At 44.6% G+C, this 19888-nt stretch overlaps 1 protein-coding gene across 6 annotated transcripts in view; it reads right to left on the minus strand.

The window, feature by feature from the left end:
- MORN1 (MORN repeat containing 1) overlaps positions 1-19888 on the minus strand; it is a 128487-nt gene that overhangs the window by 73934 nt on the left and 34665 nt on the right. For all 6 annotated transcript variants that reach the window (XM_083628731.1, XM_083628729.1, XM_083628730.1 and 3 more), the window contains exons 9-10: positions 18318-18441; positions 15258-15448 (exon numbers count right to left, since the gene is read on the minus strand). In XM_083628731.1, coding sequence (XP_083484857.1) covers positions 15258-15448; positions 18318-18441 — 315 coding nt within the window. The remainder of the gene's footprint in view (positions 1-15257; positions 15449-18317; positions 18442-19888) is intronic.

Genomic DNA, 19888 nt, shown 5'->3' on the forward strand with positions numbered 1-19888 from the left:
ACAAAAGTAATGGGGGGGGGGTTGCTTCAAACACATCCTACACTTTTTTATCAGCATGCTTTCTGCCATTCCCCATTCCTCTGTTAACAGTGAAGCAAAGAATTACTCCTTGGTTGTTGTTCCTTCAATTGCGAAAATCAGCAAACAGATTAATCATCACTTTTTAGCTTTGTTTCAGTGGAGAAAAGGAGATTACCAAAGTGTACAAAAAGGTCGCAGACAGGGGAACTCTCGCAAGCTTGTTTGGACATATAGTCAAACAAAGGAGAAATAAATGTAGGCGCAACCACGTTATTGTAAAAGGCACTCCAGGCCTCGACATGCTTAATCCTTTCAGACAGATCTGTGCAGCAGCAGGGCCAGATGATGGAGATTTCTGGGCTTTCCAGATCGAAACTTGCACACTGGACTTCTCCCTTCCTCTCTGCCTGCTACAAAGATTTCCCAGCATTGCCCTGTACTTATTTAAACAAATATTATGACCAAGTAAACCACAGATGGAAGGTGAACTCCTTAACCCTTGAAAAATCTTAAGGAAAGGAAACAGAAGCGGGGGCGGGTGGGGGGTGGGGAATAGAGATTGAGAAAGAATTTTATAAGTGTTAACCCTTCAAAGGTACAAATGAAGGACGCATCAGCCTAATATCCCCAAATGTGATGGGATTCATAGGAGGGAGTGTCACAAGGCAGGGGCGAAATTCGGCTTCATTTCACCCTGGTCAACAACCCAATTTGGCACGTGCACACACATTGCAGATTTGCAGGGGGGGCTGGGAGTGGGCAATTTTGTTTTAAAAGCTTCTATAAGTGTAAATGTGTTATCTACCAACAAATACAAGACAACAGGTTTCATAGACCAAGTCTATGGGGCAGTTCCATTTGGCAAAAGGAGGAAGCTGCAGTAATATATTTTTGCAGGTTGTTAATAAAATTCCCTAAGGAAGTTTTTCTTTCCAAAATGCATTGGGCCGTAATAAAAGATTTTGGGCGCTTGGGGCACCTTTTCTCTTAGATTTATTCCTGCATTCATGCCCTTAAATCTCTCTCTTTATCTCTTTTTCTTTCTTTTTTTGGTATCATGCTCTACAGTGGTACCTCGGGTTACATACGCTTCAGGTTACATACGCTTCAGGTTACAGACTCCGCTAACCCAGAAATAGTACCTCGGGTTAAGAACTTTGCTTCAGGATGAGAACAGAAATCATGCTCTGGCAGCGCAGCAGCAGCGGGAGGCCCCATTAGCTAAAGTGGTGCTTCAGGTTAAGAACAGACCTCCAGAACGAATTAAGTACTTAACCCGAGGTACCACTGTATTACTTTTCCATGGTCCTCTACCCATTCCAGGATATTTCCAATGGACTGTCTCCAACTAAGTCCTACTCAGAGTAGACCCACTGAAATTAATCAACCCAGGTTAGTCATGTCCATTCATTTCAATGGACCTATTTGGAGTAGGGCTAACACTGGATATATAACCCAGTGTCCATAGTGGGTGATTCACAAGAAGATGACAATTTTCAAACAGCTTGCAATAAAAAGCGGCAACAGAAGATGATGTGGGAGATTTGTGCTAGTAATGACTGTTTGAGGCATCTGAGATCATGGTTCGGCTATGAATCTACATGCCTAAGCGACTGAGTGATGAATCTACATGCTTGAATCAGGCCCAGAGTACTCAAGCAGGAGCATAAACAGCTGCCATGTAGTCAGAGCTCTATGGCAGGTCTGCACAACTTTTGAACTGCCAAGCTGATTGCAGACTACTAGCTATGTAACTCAGCCTGCTGGCTGTTTGACAACATCTGTTTTTGCAGTCCCAAACTGGCAACATACTAAGGAGGTTTATTTGATGGGCTGCTATGTTTAACTCGGTGATAGGGACCCTCAGGCCTGGGAGCCAAATGCAACCATCCAGGCGTCTGTCTTCCCATGACACTCTTGTTGGCCTTGCCCCTCACAGGCCCTACTTTGTACCTCCCTTGAGTGTTTTTGCCTGACTGGAATGTGTCCTTGAACTCTGATAATGCTTCCTGCTTGCCTGGATGGAGGGCAGAGAGGACTGTGTGTTTCTGCAGAAACTGGCCTACATTACAACGGCAAAATTTACATTAATCGCTCTGCCCACCTCTGCTTCGGGACCCTCCAACCACTAGCATTTTTTGTAAATTACAAAAAGGAGATTTGTGCTAGGGTGACAAAAGACTTTAATCAACTTTAATTGCACAAAACCTAAAGTTCTGTGGTGTGTTTGAATTCCTTCCACAAAACAGCAATAGTCTCAAAGCATTCACATTTTGCTTTGTTTTGTTTCCTTCAGTGCAAGCACTGTGTAATCACCCTGTGTTCTCCAAGCCTACAATCCTTTCCAGTAGGCTAAATGTATTTCTAGACATTCCTGAAGATAATTTGTACTAGGCATGGAGTTTCTTAGAGATTTATAGCCCATCCTATTCCCAGGATGGATTACACAAATATTTAATTTTTTAAAAAAAAATATATATGAAAAGAGAGAGAACGAGGGACGGGAAACCTCCTAAAGACCAAGGAGTAAAGCAACATGCAGCAGCTGGGCTGATGATGGGTAAGTGGACGGTTCCATGTGCCAAATGAAACGTACAGAGAAAAGCATATGGCACAACTTTACGTTCTGATAGAAGATTAATCTGTTTGTAGGAGGACAGAACACTCATGTGATTCATACAGGACCCCTCCTGGTTTTAGAACCCACGAAAAAAAAGAAGCAAAGCCTGAGCACAAAATATTTTCTCAATATTGCAACCCTTCCCCATCTTTAGACATTTTGCAAGGAGATGGGGCAAGAATGTTCAGGAGTGGGTTTATTCAACTGGCCGTCCCCAAGGGTCAGTTCAATCTTTGGTTATATTGCCAAAAGGACACAAGATTAAGAAAATCCCTATGGGATCAAAGGATCCATGGAGTTCAGTGTTGATTTCCAAGAGTGGTTAGCCAGATGCCTTTGGGGAAGCTAACATTCAGACCTGCCTCTTGTTCTATCTGAGGAGGAACCACAGCTCAGTTGTACAGTCCATGCTTTGAATGTTGAAGGTCCCAAATTCAATCCCTGGCATCTCAAGAAACCCTGGAGAGTAACAGTTAATAAGGAAAGGAAACCCCCAGGCTGTCACATATAAACTTCTGTGGGTGATAAATTTAAAAAAGCTCTTGTGGGAGCTTCTTCATAGCCTTACACAAGGAGGTGAACAAATAGAGGAGGTTCTCTGGATTTAGGATTACTTAATGCTGGTGCTGGAGGAGACTCTTGAGAGTCCCATGGACTGCAAGAAGATCAGACCTATCCATTCTTAAGGAAATCAGCCCTGAGTGCTCACTGGAAGGACAGATCCTGAAGCTGAGACTCCAATACTTTGGCCATCTCATGAGAAGAGAAGACTCCCTGGAAAAGACCCTGATGTTGGGAAACAAGGAGGCCACAAGGAGAAGGGGACAACAGAGGATGAGATGGTTGGACAGTGTTCTCGAAGCTACCAGCATGAGTTTGACTAAACTGCGGGAGGCAGTGGAAGACAGGAGTGCCTGGCATGCTCTGGTCCACGGGGACACGAAGAGTCAGACAAGACTAAACGACTAAACAACAAAAGAAAACTGTCTGAGATGGAGTCAGATCATTGGTCCACCTAGCTCAGTCTATCAGGGGTCAGCAAGGTTTACCTCGCCTGGGCCGGTTCACTCCAGAGGAGATCCCTCAGTGGGCCAGATTGCACATGCACGTGAGCGCGTGCGCCCATGAATTCCGATGTCTGTGTCTGCGCAGACATGATTTCCGGCATCTGCGCATACGCGATTTCCGGCGCTGCGGAAGCGAGTCTCCTCACTGTGCTGTGCTGGTTTAGCACAGCGTGCGGGGACTCGCTGAGCAGGCGGCTCGTTTCAGGGGTGGCTCATGGGCCAGTTAAATGGGCCGCTTGTGGCCTATGGGCCTTAGGTTGCCTACCCCTGGTCTACATGAAAAGGCAGCAGCTGTCCAGGGTTTCAGACAGGGGACAATTCCCAGCCTTATCTGGAGATGCTGGGGATTAAACCTGGGACCTTCTGCATGCAAAATCAGATGCTCTACCAATGAGCTATGGCCCTGAACACCATCTGCCAGTTTCCTGCCCCACTTTGCTCACACAACATTTCTGCAATGGAGCCGGAAGCAGCCCTTTTGTGGGTGGAAAACAAACTTTGCTAGCAGGATCTTTCGATCTAACCCAATAACTGTGAACAACTTGTGTGGGTAGTAAAGAATAAGTAATGATTTTTTGTAAAGTTCAATGGTGCATTCGGACTGCCACTATTTTGAGCGAGAAACTGTAAATTTAGGCTGGCACAATTAAAGTGGGTTAAAAAGCTCTGGCGCCCTGGTGCAACAAATCCACTTTAAAAAAGAAATTGACTTTTTGCAGTTGGAAGTGATGGGGACATGCATTGAAAAGTGTGGGATAAACGAGATGATTAACAGGAAGACATATAAATACCTCACAAACAAATCAAACTGAATATAGGCTGAATGCTCATTGTCATACATCTGCTCTGCACAAAAATCAGAAGGAGTACTCAGTGAATACCAGATATAGTCTAACCCCAGTGTAAGCTTTGCACAAGCAAATGGATGCTCAATAAATAGGTCATCTGGAGGTGCTCCAAATCAGAAACATTTCCCATTGCTAGGAGAGAGATGGAAGGAGGATTGTTGGTGAAGTGTCATGAGCTACGCTTGGCGCGTCTTCACAGGAGAAGATGAGCAATGACAGGAAATAAGCCGATTTGTATGGAATTTGCTCTTCATGATTCCCAAAGACAAAAAGGAAAGGGTGAGGTGCCACAAACATTCTACATTTGCCTGTAGTCAAAACTGAAGGCTTAGCCTTCAGAGAAATCTCTGATTATCCTCAGGCAGCGTACATTGGCAATTTTATAATTTTAACGCTGGGGACTTCCAGTAAAACTCTGGGAAATGAGAGTGCACTGGGCTTTGATGTTGGCCAGAGGGTATTGGCAGAAAATAAGTTTGTGTCTGTGTGTGCTGGGTGGGGGGGGGGGGCGCAAACACAGAAAAAATAAAACTGACTTCAAAAATGAACATGGTTGGGCCCAGAAAGATGACCCCAGAGCCGCAGGTTAGTATTTAGATACCTATGATCCTGCCAACCTAGTAGTTCAAAAGCATGTCAAAGTGCAAGTAGATAAATAGGTACCGCTCCAGCAGGAAGGTAAACGGTGTTTCCGTGCGCTGCTCTGATTCGCCAGAAGCAGCTTAGTCATGCTAGCCACATGACCCGGAAGCTGTACGCTGACTCCCTCGGCCAATAAAGCAAGATGAGCGCCGCAACCCCAGAGTCGCTCACGACTGGACCTAATGGTCAGGGGTCCCTTTACCTTTACCTTTTTATGATTTATAGCACTTGAACTTTCTTTTTGTACCATCTATGAGAACCCATTTGCTATAAAAGTAGGAGATTAGTAGAAAAGTAGGAGCTAGAACCTTAAAGAGAAAACAAAATGTGAAAGCTCCAGCTATTTCCCCTGCTTAATAAAATACACTTGGAACCAAAGCTCTGTGAGAGTTTCAGCATTATAGGATTTTCCCCTTTACTTCAAACCTGGAGGTCAAGTAGGATTGGGGGGGGGGTGGGGAGAGGAAGAGGAAGGGAACTTGACACATTCAGTGAGTGGCACAGGGGGCAAGCTATTGTCACCTCCGAAATGACATGAATGCCTGGAAGAGCCATTCGTATATTTTTTTGAACATTTATTTGCTGCATTTATTAGTTTCCTGTTAGCTTTATCCTCTGTGCAACTCTCTGTGTACTAGAACTCCTGAATTCACTCAGATTTGCCAAATCAAGAGTTGCTGGACAGCAACATTCAATGCCACAGATCCTATTAACTGAAACTATGCAGGCCAAGATGTAGTGCAGTGGTTAGAGCAGGAGAGGAGAGATCGCCAACATAGTGCCCACAGATAGGCAGGCACCCCCAGAGGCCCTCCCTTGGGCTTGGAAGAAACATCCTACTGTTGTCATGTGTGATAGTGCAGTTGGTGGGTGGGTGCGTTTGTGGGTGTGTGATGCCCATGGCATTTCCCACCCCGCCTTTTGCAAAAATGCTCATTGGCCCAAAAAAGGTTGGCAATCCCTAAGTCAGTGCATCAAACTAGCACCAGGAAGGCCCAGGTTCAAAATCCTTCCTGAGACACAAAACTTACAGTGGGAACTGTATGTCACGCACTGCCTTGCAACCAAACCTACCTCATGTTATAAAGAGCAAAGAAATGGATGGGGCGCCATGTACACAAACTGGGTGCCGTGGCATGGCACCTCTTTCAACCCTGCCATGGGGTGGAGGGAGGCGCAGAGACCCAGAAAGCCATAGTTAACTACATAGAGATGAGGGAGACATTTGATTCAGCTCCCATTTAAAGGTGGACTTACCTAATTCACATCTTTCTAAAACAATACACGAACTGTAATACAGCCATCCTTGGAAATATGCACTTTTCCCGAATTTGGCAATGCACTTCCCCAGCCAAGTAACGTGTAGAAATATGCAGACATTGGTGAAAATAACACGCCAAAAAAAGGCATTATGTTCAGGTGAAATTCCCACTAAAATGGGGATGAATTTTCACATTAAGAAAACAAATAAATCCAAACTGATGTGGAAATGTGGAGAACTGAATTTAAAATTGGGAAAAAATGAAATTTACAAATTCACCCAGCCTTAACTGTGGTTTTCCATTACTATAGTTCATGGCTTTCAAACAAGCCAGGATTTGTAAGCCAACTTGAAACCATGGTTTCATATTATAACTTTTGTAGGAACCACTAGCTTAGTTTTCTGGTTCAGATGTAATGGAAAGCTATGGTTTATGGTGGTTTCCTGACTTGTCTTCTTGTTTGCACATGTAGGGAGGACTGATACAGGAGGAAAAGGGCTACAGTACTTCTGAGTATTCTGGTTTATTAAGCCTGAATTTGAATGCAGCCATTCCCTGCCCCCTTTTTTGAAAGCTGCCTTAAAGCACTTCTTTGCAGGTGCAAAGAAAGCAGAACAAGAACTAAGACTCACAGGTCTGATCCACTCTGGCATTTCTTATAGCCTTGTTGACTTAGTATTTCTAAGAACTGCTGCCTTTGAAACCACCCACCAAATGTACCCCAAAGTTGGCATGAACTTGGGGGGGGGGGAAGCATGTTTAGGAGCCCTGGTTTCCACTGACCGTTCATTTCTCAGTCTCGTAAATTCCACACAATTTAAGACATGTAACAAAATAGCCATCTTCGGTCCAGAAGTATGAGAAGTATTTTAGCTGATGCAGCAGAAAACACAATGATATAAACCAAACTTTAAAACAGATGGATTAAGAGGAACTGGACAGCCAGCAAAATCATGTTGCTATTGTCAGTGCCTGGAAACGGGCTGTACTGTTGCACTTTGTTTTATAAAACACAAAGACCGCAAGGGGAATATTCTCCCTCAGTATGCGTGTATCATTCCACTAGTACTATGTAAGACTAAAACAAACAGATCATCGCCGTTGCTTGGAGTGCATTTGTTAATGGGGTGGAGTCACTTTAAACAAAAATTTATTATCATTTAAAAGCTGAAGGGAACAAAATATTCAGATGACAGTAGAAAAAGCCAACTAATATGTTGCAGGATCATGAAAGTAAAAAACAAAACAAAACAAGGAATGGCTGGCTTAAAGTTTACTCAGAATTAACAGCCTCATACCCAGCAGTGCTCGGGAATTCTAAGAAAAAACAAAAAACCACTGCAATTTTGAAATCTGTGGTTAAAATCAGGGCAGTTTTAAAAGGTTTTGTATGCCACCTTGATTCAAAATGGTGTCCAATTGTATCCAGAGGTAGACAAAATCCTGCTCCTTGGAACCACCACACAATTTGGTTATGATTTCTTAAGAGGTGACCAGACAAACGATGTTCCAAAACATTTTACAGATGAAAGGATTGTATATTCACAGGTGAACATGCAGAAAATCTGGCAGAGTTAGGATTTTATATCAAGACAGAAGCAGAGATTCTGCATGCCGAGTGTCCAATATGAAGAGAGCACATGCTTTGTATACATAAGGCAGGGGTGCCCAAACCTTTTTCAAAGATGGCCGGATTTGATGAAGTGAACATGCGTGAGGGCTGATCAAAGTTGTTGAGCTTTTTTTTACAATTTTACTTTGGACATGCCTGACATAAGGTCTCAGGTTCAAAGCCCTGGAGTCTCCTGTTAAAAAAATCAGGGAGCAGGTGATATGAGAAACCTCTGCCTGAGACCTTGGAGAGCAGCTGCCAGTCAGAGCAGACAATATTGGGCTATATGGACTTGAGCTCTCAGTCAGTACCAGGCAGTTTCCTAGATTGCTATCAGGGAAGGCTGATCTATTAGGGCAAACAGGGCATTGCTGCACTAACTTCAGTCTGCCCTCAGCCAGCCCACCACCCGCCTGCCTTCCTAATTACATCCAGTCTAGGTTGTGGCCCTGCCTGTCAGCTTCCTTCATCTCAGTATTGCCCTTGTGGAACTCAGCAGGGAGGAAGATGGGGCAAAACTAGAATTGGTTGGCTCTACCTATGTTGCCTGTCATTAGCTCTGGCTCCATCTACTGTTGGCTTCTCTGCCTTCTGCACTGCCCTTCCTGATGGACACAACTGATCATCCACCACACAGGACAAAACCAGTTTAGTCAAGGTAACTGGTAAATGTTACCAAGGAGGCCCCTCCGGCAGCAGAGCAGCTTTTAATTCAGCCTTGGATTTCATTACCAAACTAGAAACGTCTAACAGGCGAGCACATCCATTTCTGAAAGCAAAAGCTCCGTGCCGTTTCTCAGAACCTTTCAGAATTCCATTTTGCTGACAGTTCATCAATAGTGCATGGGGCTGGATGCCTTTCCATTACTGTGTTATTACCACCATACTAAAAGAACAGGGAGAACGAAAGCCTCAAGGACCTCATAATTTACCCATCAGCAGAAGTTATTCCTGAGGTGTTTTGAGATTGTGCCAACATTTTGCTCAAAAGCGAGCCATGAAGCCTTTGCTGGAAAAAGAACTGAAGTGCAAATCAAGTTGGTTGAAAGAAATAATCTACTACTGCCAGAGCTTACAAGCTAATAGAGGAAGAAATTGAAATCCAAATAGATGAATGGTAGGTTTCGTTTGCATTCAAGCATCCACAGCATCCCTATGGAGCAGGGAGGGGGGAGGCTGGTGGCGTAAGCCCCAATTTTATGATATAGTGGTCTGACCATCAGTTCCATCCTTCCCATATCCAGCCTATCCCACATGGACCCTCAAGGCTGAGTTGGAACACACATACACGCCCTGGTTACAGATGAACCTCTCTCAAGAGAGACCCAATCCCTCCAAAATCTCAGAGAACAGCACCCATGCCCTTGTTGCTCCCTAAAGGGGCCTTGGAGATGTATCTTTTGTAATGATATAGGCCAAGCAGTCTGATAAGGGCCAGCTGCTTCCAGCCTTCTCTATCTCCCTTTTCCTGGGGTTCTACAGGAGGTGATATTAGCAACAAGTCAAGGCAAACCAAGGCAGTATAGGGAAGGAGCGGTGGCAGAGTGCAAGAGAAGAGAATGAAGATTCAACGGGCACCTCTTGGGCCAACTTTTAAATGCCTGCTGAAAACTTCTCTATTCCACTAAGCCCATGCAGGAAATTAAGAGTACATCCCTCACAACAGTTTACCAATCTTTGTATTTAACTTTTTATGCTTATATTGTATGCTTGTTTTTTTACTTTTTATATATTTTATGATATAGCAGTACATAAACATTTTAATTAATAAATAAATGTATATAATATCAAGCTGGATGGACCAACAGGCTTTATATGTCCACTGAGAGCATCTTACCCAAGGGCACCAAGTTTAAGGTCCTCCCCAGCTAATTTAGCCAATGGCCAGGGATGATGGGAGTTGTAGTCCAAGAACGTATGTGGGATCCAAAGTTTATGATCACTGTTTAAAAGCCCTGAAGAAACAGCCCTTCATTGCTCTTACCATGGGCATCCATGGGGCAGAAGGCAAGGGGGCGCTCAGTTTCCCCTCCCCCACCGCATGAACCATAACCCCAGATTCCCAGATTCCATTTTTAAAAGTTTCTATAATTTGTAGATATAAGAGGCAAAGTGTGCTGGCACTGTTCTCCTAATTTGTTTTGTGAGAAACTTCCTTGCTCCCACATTTCAGTTACGTACGTATGTATGCTTATTTGTAGTATAGTATTATTTGTAGTATTGTAACAGATAAATAGGTACCGCTCCGGCGGGAAGGTAAACGGCATTTCCGTGAGCTGCTCTGGTTCGCCAGAAGCTGCTTAGTCACGCTGGCCACATGACCTGGAAGCTGTCTGCCGGCTCCCTCGCCCATTAAAGTGAGATGAGCGCCGCAACCCCAGAGTCGGTCACGACTGGACCTAATGGTCAGGGGTCCCTTTACCTTTACCTAAAACCAACCCCACGGAAAAAAACCCTGCAGACACCCCTGACTCCTACCCTTCTCCTACCTGGTCAGGAGGCACATTTCATTCTGTAGAAGAGCCCATAAAAAACAGCTTCTAAGAGTCCACTCAAAGAGTGATTTTGGGGAGCTCAGGGAGCTGCACCTGGATCTGTTAAATCCAAGGTGCAAAGTCCCTTTTAAACCACCTCCGAATCTAGAAAGCAATCCCATGGTTCCCCCACAAAGTGACATTTACATGTATCAGGGCAGAGTATCCCCACTGTCTTGCACACCCTAAATCTCTCTGCTTCAGTACTTCTCCCCACAAAGAAAATACATTTTAATCCCTGATCTGAAACGTTCCTAACAAAACACGCTGGAGGGGAGAATCAAACCAAGAGAGGGCACGTTTATTTAATAACCCAAATCTTCTGGTAATTTAATAGTGGGGGTCAGGTGTTAAATAAGGGCTCTTATAAACATTTATTTTGGTAGCGGGGGGAAGCAAAAGCCAACTGAATTCAGTATGACGAAAACAAAGCTGGCAAGAGGGGCCAGCGGAGCATATCGCACATGTTGGGGCTATCAAAATAAACTCTCCAGAGTCCAAAGATAGATGCAATTTTAACTACCACTCAGTTTCTCTCCACTTTGTTAGCAAGTTGAGTGTATTAAGATGCAAATCGTGTATTTACAATGTATCAAGTTATATGGGGTGGATTTAATATTACAGTTCACAATAAACCAAAGTGATTAAACTTTGATTCAACTCCCAAGATCTCAGCATTCAGGCTCCCATTAATAATTCCAGGAATAACTGGCCTGTAAAATAATACTGGCATATTTATAAAGAAAAGTGTTAGCTCATCTGTTACTTCATGTCCTCTAGGAAACCAAAACAACAATATAGGCTGTGAATGTATATATGTATAAGATGAGTAGGCAGGTTTGACTCACTGGGACTATAATAAACCTTGAGACACAGCTCTGAGTAGGTGGATTTTAGGTAGAAAGAAAAAGGGGCCCTCGTGGGGTGGTAAATAAATAGACCACGGATATGCAGACCCCCCTCCCCACCTTACCCAGAGAAAGTTAGCAAAGCTATTTGGCCCCCCCCCTTGAAATTTGGGTATTTCACACCAATTCACTTTAATGTATATGGAGGCAAAACTGGAGGTGCAATTTAGATGAAATTATGCATCGCATGGGCAGAGTGAGATGCAGGATGCTTGAAGGTCTGGCTAGGACTGTTGAGAAACCTAGGTTAAAATCCCTGGTCAGTCACTAAGCTCTCTAGGCTGGTCACCCTCTCTCAGTTTAACCTACTTCGCAGGGCTGTTGTGAGAATAACATGAGATACAGTGGTACCTCGGGTTAAGTACTTAATTTGTTCTGGAGGTCTGTTCTTAACCTGAAACTGTTCTTAACCTGAAGCAACACTTTAGCTAATGGGGCCTCCCGCTGCTGCCGCACAATTTCTGTTCTCATCCTGAAGCAAAGTTCTTAACCCGAGGTACTATTTCTGGGTTAGTGGAGTCTGTAACCTGAAGCGTATGTAACTTGAAACATATGTAACCCGAGTGTAATGGCTTTAGGGGTTGCTTGTGCGTAAGTTGCCACCGCTCTGGGCTAGGTTGGCTGGTTAAACCATTTCTCCCTGGACAGCCATCCACTCCGTGGCTGTTCAGTCGCTGGCAGAATCCGTCAGTGGGCGTTTCTTAAACCTTTTCCAACATAAAAGTTGTTTGACGCCCAGTCTCCTCCTACTCTCCCTGCGCGGAAGTCTTCTGCGCAGGGAGGGCGTGGGTAGCGGAGGACCTGTGCTCTCCCCGCTGGTGTCCAGTGAAGAGTCCCGGAGCCTGCTCTCTGCTTCCCCCATTGGCCCCCCTCTATCCTTGGTGTTGCGCTGATTTTCTTCCCCAACAGGAGACCTGCCTCTCTCCCTGCTTGGCCCCTCTCCAGCATCGCTGTGGAGCCTCACCTCCTCCTCTAGTTCCGATGGCAGTTCCCTGACACCGAGGTACCACTGTACTTCCTATGCACACTGCCCTAAGCATCTTAGAGGAAGGATATGATACAAATGTAACAGGGACCCTCCAGGGTGTGTTCTGCAAATGCAATAAAAGTGGATTAGTGATGAATTTATAATGGACCATTCACACATCATTCTGCTTTGTTAGATGATCTGTGAGGCTGCCCCAATGTTACTGCATTACAGCTACCCAGAAAGGCAACTCTTGCACTACAGCACAACAAAAGCGGGACAAAAAATAAACCGAGACATTTGTGGTATAAGAAGTTACAGGATTTCGGGAGTCAATTAATGGGCATGCACTGATTGGAAAGAGAGCGGTATGTCAACCCACAAACTTTTGGAGGTACAAACAGTGCTGAAAGTTGGATCATATATAACTGGACTGATGCCATCATGAACACGGATCGTCACAAATGCACAATATAAAGGACATCTGGAGGGGGTCATAGATAGACCAGGTTTTGCTCCTCCAGCAACTGCAGGAGTGGCTGTGACAAGGCTACTTCTCCCAGTCTAGCCTGGTAGGCAAACCACATCCATTCCTAATGAAGCCAGGTCTTGCAATGGCTACACGTGCCTTAGTAACATACAAACCAAATTATTGCACTGTGCTCACTGTGGGGCAAATATGGATGAGTCTCTGGAAACTTTAGCTGAGACAGTTTGTGGCATTGGTGGGTGCTCAAGCATGGAAGCACTTGACATCCTTATTTACAACAGCTGTTCTGGATTCCCAGAAATAACATTAGAATAGCCCTGAAGGATCAGGCCAAAGGCCCATCATCCTGTTCTCCCACTGACCAACCAGGTACCCCAATGTGAATCCTGAAAGCGGGACTTGAGCGCAACAGCACCCTCCCCACTTGTGATTCACAGCAACTGGTAATCAGAGGCATATTGACAATGGAGGTAGCCACTGTGACTGGCAGCCATCCAAACCATGGTAGAGGCATGACTGGTTGGGACACAGGAGAAGGCTATCTCTGAGGTTGCTACAGAACTCCCCACCAAATTTCAGGCAGTGAAACTCATGAGTTTCTAATGTATTCTGTAATTTATTTATTTATTATTTTATTTGTATGCTACCCTTAGTGACACAAGCACAGAGGGGGTGTGTGGAGGAGGGGTCTTATACATTTTCTTAAATAAATTTGATTTGCACATGGTACAGTGCATGGGAGGGAGGAATGGAAAAGCCAAGCATCCTATCCTGAGCTCCTTACTCAAAGCAGAAAATAAAGAAATAAATTAAAACTTAAAATGGATAATGATGAGTGCCTGAAAGATCTGCACTGATCCATACTGGATCCTATACTGCCACATCATCTCAGTGTGACTATACTGATACTGGTGTTCAGAAAGAGCTTCTCTTTCGTACTTGATGTTGTTTCCCTATGTGTGCAGCAGATGTCTCCTGTTTTTATTTCTCTTCTGATACAAGTGTTGGGATTAGTGCCCCGAATCCACAGATCTTTGTATGCAGCCATAGCAGACTGTAGACACTCAGCTGAACACCAGAACAGGGAGGACTGTATGAAACTTCCTTATACCAAGTCAAACTCTTAATCTAGTATTGGCTGCTCTGACTGGCAGCAGCAATCTGGAATCTCAGGCAGGGATCTTTCACATCATCTGCTACCTGAGGTTTTCAAAACTGGATATGCTAGGTAGACCTGGGGCCTTCTACAGGCAAAGCAGGTGCTCTAACACTGACTCATCTGAGTCAGACTGCTAGTCCACCCAGTGCAGAGGCCTTTCCCCATCACCTACTGATCTGGAGAGGGCAGGGATTAAACAGGTGACTTTTATCCTTGCAGAACATGTGCTCTTTCCCAGATGCTCACTCGCGGAACTGAGGTTTACCTGGGCAGCAAGGCCTAGAAAGTGGAATAAGTTTTAAAATGGGAAGGTGGGGGGCTGAATGAATTCAAAATATTTGAGAAAGACTGCTTTAAATGTTCGTTCTATCCCCCTCTTTTCTTTCATGGAACAGGTGACAAAATAGCTGTTTTTTCCCTTAAAGCTTGCAAAGATGTATGGATGACATACAGAGAGCAGGAGAATCAAAGGGCTGTCTCCTAGTCCTACTCAACAGCAGACCCAGCGAAAGTGATGGGTCCACTTAGGACCATTCATTTTAATGGGCCTATTCTGAGTAGGACTTAGCTTTAACCCAAAGGAAAACTGCTCTATTCGCTAATGATCAACATGCTTCCTTGTGTGCATGTAACAGGGCTTTAAGCAGAATCTTCACCATGGCCTCAGAGACAAAGCAATACATGCCTCCACTCCAAAAGGCAAACTGGTGCTTTCACTACATGCCTCCTCCTCCTTCTCCCTGCAACACTGGCATACTTCCCAAGCAAAAGCAACATGAGAATGCCGATATGGTGTTACTGCTGAACACTTCCTGCCTAATTCATTTTTAGCAGCATGTTTTGACTGATCAGAGAAGGAAAAACCCACCCAAAGAAGCTGCATAACAAGCAAAGGCTATTCTGTCTAATGCAGGGGGGGGACGTATTTTTAAAAATAAATCTATTCAAATTATTATGAGGAATGTCAATGACAAATCTCCTACAGCCTGCAAAATGCTTTTAAAGCTGCCCATTAGCATGACAAAAGCCGTCTCAAGTTGTTTCACTGAGGGGGTAGAAGATACCTTTTGTTTCTCTCTTAACTGCAAAAGCCAAGCACTCAAGCTAAATCTATGATCTCTACTTACCATAGTGGTTGCTAAGGGGATCTCCTGCACCACCCAGGGGTTTTGATCCAGATTCTGGTTCTAAGGCACTTGGGGGTATTAGCAGTTCAAGCAGGGCAAGTTGATTTTCACCAACAGCAGGCAGGGCGGCTTGCGGCTTCTGGCTTCCAGACGTGACAGTCATCAAAGGATACGGAATATACTCAAATCCGCTGCCAAAGGAAACAGGATTGGCATTATTTTGCACTGATAAACTTCATAAACCTTAAAAGTAATCGGTTCAGAATTGATGTGGGATACACTAGGAGGGCTGAACATGTGAAGTTCGTACAGAATCAGATCGCTGGCCCATGCTGGCCAACCATTCTGACAAGCAGTGGCTCTCCACAAAGACTCAGGCAAAAGTCTTTCTCAGCACACTGTCATTTTGAGATCCTTTTCATATGGGAGATGCCAGGAACTGAACTCAAGACCTTCTGCATGCCAAGCAGAAGGGCTTTATGACTCATCTGTGGCTCTTTTGGGTTAAAATAAACGAAAGTTACAGGCCTAACACTCCCTCTTTCTCTCTCTCTGCAGTTTGTCCGTCAGATTTGGAAAAGATGGCATTTGGCCCTAGCTCTGTACATCAAGGTTGTTGGGATGACCTGTTTCTTGCTTCTTAGGTCTTGGTGACCTGCAGTATAAGCCAACAACTGCAACAGCCTTGTTAAATCCCGCCCCCCCCAGCAGTTGCACAAATTCTTCCTTTCATTTTGATGGTGGATTCTACTTAAATCGGCTGGAGTACAGCCTTTTTAGCCAGTGTTTTTAAAGTGCATTCCAAGCTGATGGCCTGTTGTTATTCTTACAGGGTGGGAAAGAGTGGAAAATACCTTTCTCCAATCTAAACTATGTGCCAGGCTTTCACAGGTTAGCAACCCAACTCTGTTTGAGTGCCCCAATATTAAAGAGTGCTACAACTCACAGAATCTGTATAGTGGCAGAAAAGTGTTACACACACTCAACAGAGGGAAAGAACATACCAATCTAAGGTGATCCTAATTTATAAAGGATATTCAGGTGTTGTCTGGTGGACAAGTACACATTAGAACCAGAGAATCATAAAGTTGTAGGGTATCTTGAAGGCCCTCTAGTCCAACTTCCCTGCTTGATGCAAGCCAGTTGTTCCTAAACCTTTTCCCTCATGGACCACATTAAAACTGATGAGAATGTTGGTGGGCCACTCCATGATTTTTCTGCCTGTTGTAGTGCAGGGGTTGGCAACCTAAGGCCCAAGGGCCACAAGCGGCCCATGGGGGTCGTTTAACTGGCCCATGGACCCCCGCCGCCCGCTCAGTCGGCTCCCGTGCGCCACGCTAAACCAGCGAGGAGCAGAGCAGGGACCGCCTTCCGTGACACTGGTCAGCTTCCCATTGGCTGCAGGAAGCTCCTGCAGCCAATGGGAAGCTGTGCACACCACCTCTGCTCCAGAAATAGTGTTTGCGCATGCATGAGCACATGTGTGCACACTCCGGCCCACTGCGGCATCTGCAGGACCGTGAACCGGCCCAAGTCACAAAAACTTTGCCGACCCCTGCTGTAATGCACTGTGCTATATGCTGTATGAACTTTAATTGTATTTTTATTGCTTTCTTTATACCTTATACTGCTTTTTATGGTATTACAATGCATATTGTACTGCATTGCCAGTAAAGGTGAAGGTAAAGGATCCCTGGACAGTTAAGTCCAGTTGAATTCAACTATGGGGTACAGTGCTCATCTATGCTTTCAGGCAGAGAGCTGGCGTTTGTCCACAGTCAGGTTTCCAGGTCATATGGCCAGCATGACTAAACCACTTCTGGTGTATGAAAAGACTGTGACGGAGGCCAGAGCACAGAGAAACGCCATTTAGCTTCCCACTGCAGTGGTACCTATTTATCTACTCGTGGCAGTATGCTTTCAAAGTGCTAGGTTGGCAGGAGCTGGAACAAAGCAATAGGAGCTCACCCTGCCATGCAGATTCGAACGGCCGACCTTATGATAGGCAAGCCCAAGAGGCTTGGTGGTTTAGACCACAGTGCCACCTGCGTCCCTGCACTGCATTACAATTTATGTGGATTTCAAACTGTAGTACAATAATACCACCTGAAGGTTTTGGACCACTGGTGGTCCAGGGACCATAGTTTGGGAACCCCTGATGTAGGCAATCTAGAGTTAGAGCATCCCCAATGGCAGTCCAGTCTCTGCTTAGAGGCCTCTGGCAATGGAGGGTCCAACTTTGCCCAGCCTACCATGACATGGCTGAGATGCCAAGTAGTCCATCAAAGGAAATCAAAACACCAAAAGAGCACCAGATGCCAAGGAGTCCTGACATGCCCTGTGTTCCCAGTCTTGTTCCCCACTCCTAATTCCTGGCTGATTTGCCCTCTTCAGTTCCAACTCCTGGTGCCTGGCTCCAAACAGCTGCTCACAGCCCAGGCCTCAGAGGCCTCCTCAGCAGCTCACTAAGGATGGGGGAGACATTCATTTTTACGCTATCCTTCCTTATTCACACTTCCCAAAACAACATGGGAACTAAAACATAGTCATCTTTCAAAATTTACACTTCTCCGAATTCTGAAATGCAGTTCTCCAACCCAAAAAAAAAAAGCATCCTAGAATGTGTATATAAGACGGTGATGCAGATAAATGTGCATACATTAATGAAATTAACATAAAGAATGCATGGTTGGGGGGGGGGAATATGAGAAATGCATACTGAACTGCTGACAAATTTTAATGAGTTTAAACAAAACAAAACAAAACACCACAAACTGACGCAGAAATGTGGCATACCAAACTTAAGATTGGAAAAATGAGAACCTGTGAGAAACGAAAATGACAAATTCATCCATTCCTATCAGTGTTCCACATGCCTTATCCCATGAATTTTAACCAGATCCCGCTAGTTGTTGAGGATTACTTGGGACCTGGAATGTGCTCAAGAGAAGCCAAAGCACGTCGAGGAAGCACTTTGAGCTGTTCAGCGTGTTGCTTCTCCATAACATGAGTCTAGGGTCACAAGAATGAACGGAATGAATTCTTCCCCATGTTACTTACAAAGAGCTTTTGATTGGCTGCCTCCCAGTTTGCTCAAGGAACTCATAGGAATTGGTTTTTAAACTTTCAGAAAGCTGGCCTGCTTGGATACCAGCACTGATCTCCAGCAGTCGACCACTCTCACCTATCAAGCAAAAAAGAGAAGAGGGCAAATAAAACCATTATTTAGTTATTTTCTCTGCAGGCAGCTGCAGTGTTAACTGCTGATTTGCACACAGAACAGAGTGAGACAGGGGTGAGACCTGAGGTGATATCCAGATTTCAACAAAGAGGCTAGATATGGTCCATGTCAATTTTGCATGTGTTTCATTAGGTGGTTCTGTCCTCTTTCCGCATTTACCTAGGAATCATTATTTTTAATCTGCATGAACATTTGTATTTAAACCCAGTCACCTTTCACCCAACTTCAGATGGCATGAGGAATACAGAGAGTCTGAATGTGACCCCAAAGTTTGGGCAGGTTCACATGGCAGAGGATGGTAGCAAGGTCCAGTATGGTTTCAAACTGAATGGAGGACGATGTGTTGAGATTCCTGCATTTCAGGGAGTGGGTGGGTTAGATGACCTTCTGGATCCCTTCCAACACTCCAATTCTATTTGTAGATGTTCCGCTGCTGAAGCCTTTGCCAGCCTCATGCCCTCCAGACGGCTTTGGACTAGCACTTTCATCAACCCCATTCAGCACTGCTGGGAATCAGGCAGGCGAAGGCTGCACTATTGTAATAATTGTCCTGTTACTTCAGATTGCCCATTAAGAAGAAAGAAGTAGGTGTTTTAATTCAAACTGTGATGCCAGGCACGAAGGTGGGCAAACATTCCAGACAATGCATTGTAACTTAGCATCCTTCCAGCTCTGAAAACACACACACACAAGCCCACAGTCAACAGAATTGTCATCGTTTCTGGAAAATGTACTTAGTCATATTCATTTAATTACAATGTTCTGCAGGTGGCCTTTACTTCTTCAGAGTAATCCGAATCGGAAGGATACAAAGCACAAATGATTTTTCTGTTGTTAACAAAAAGCCTCCCTCCTTCTCTCCCCCCCCACCCTTTTCTTTTCGGTCAGAGGTTCGTATTGAAAAGTTTTGCCTTTGTAATAGTCTCAAGCAATAAATGAGAACATACAAAGAGCTAAGATGCCAATAAAAACGAAAGAGAACTATGTGAATCAGAACTAAACATGGTTTTCTGGGACTAAGAGGCAAATGATAACATGAAGCTTGGCTGGAGAGGCCAAAGCAACTGGAACAAAAAGGGGGGGGGGAGAAGAGTTTTTAATAAAGGGAGGTGTATTTTAGCTGACGGACAGTAGACATCATCATCACCATAAGCCTCTAAGAAAAGCGAGAAATGGGAACCAGTATTCATAAAAAGCCTGCACACACACACCATACATTTAAAGTACATTGCTTCCACCAAAGAATCCTGGGAACTGTGGCTTACCCCTCGCAGGGCTACAGTTTCCAGCAAACTTAACAAACTATAGTTCCTAGGATTCTTTTTGAGAAGTCATGAGCTTTAAATGTACAATGTTTATCTGAAGAAGTGTGCATGCACATGAAAGCTCA

The sequence above is a fragment of the Podarcis filfolensis genome (assembly GCF_964270895.1).
Source record: "Podarcis filfolensis genome assembly, chromosome: 8".
Taxonomy (NCBI): Eukaryota; Metazoa; Chordata; class Lepidosauria; order Squamata; family Lacertidae; genus Podarcis; species Podarcis filfolensis.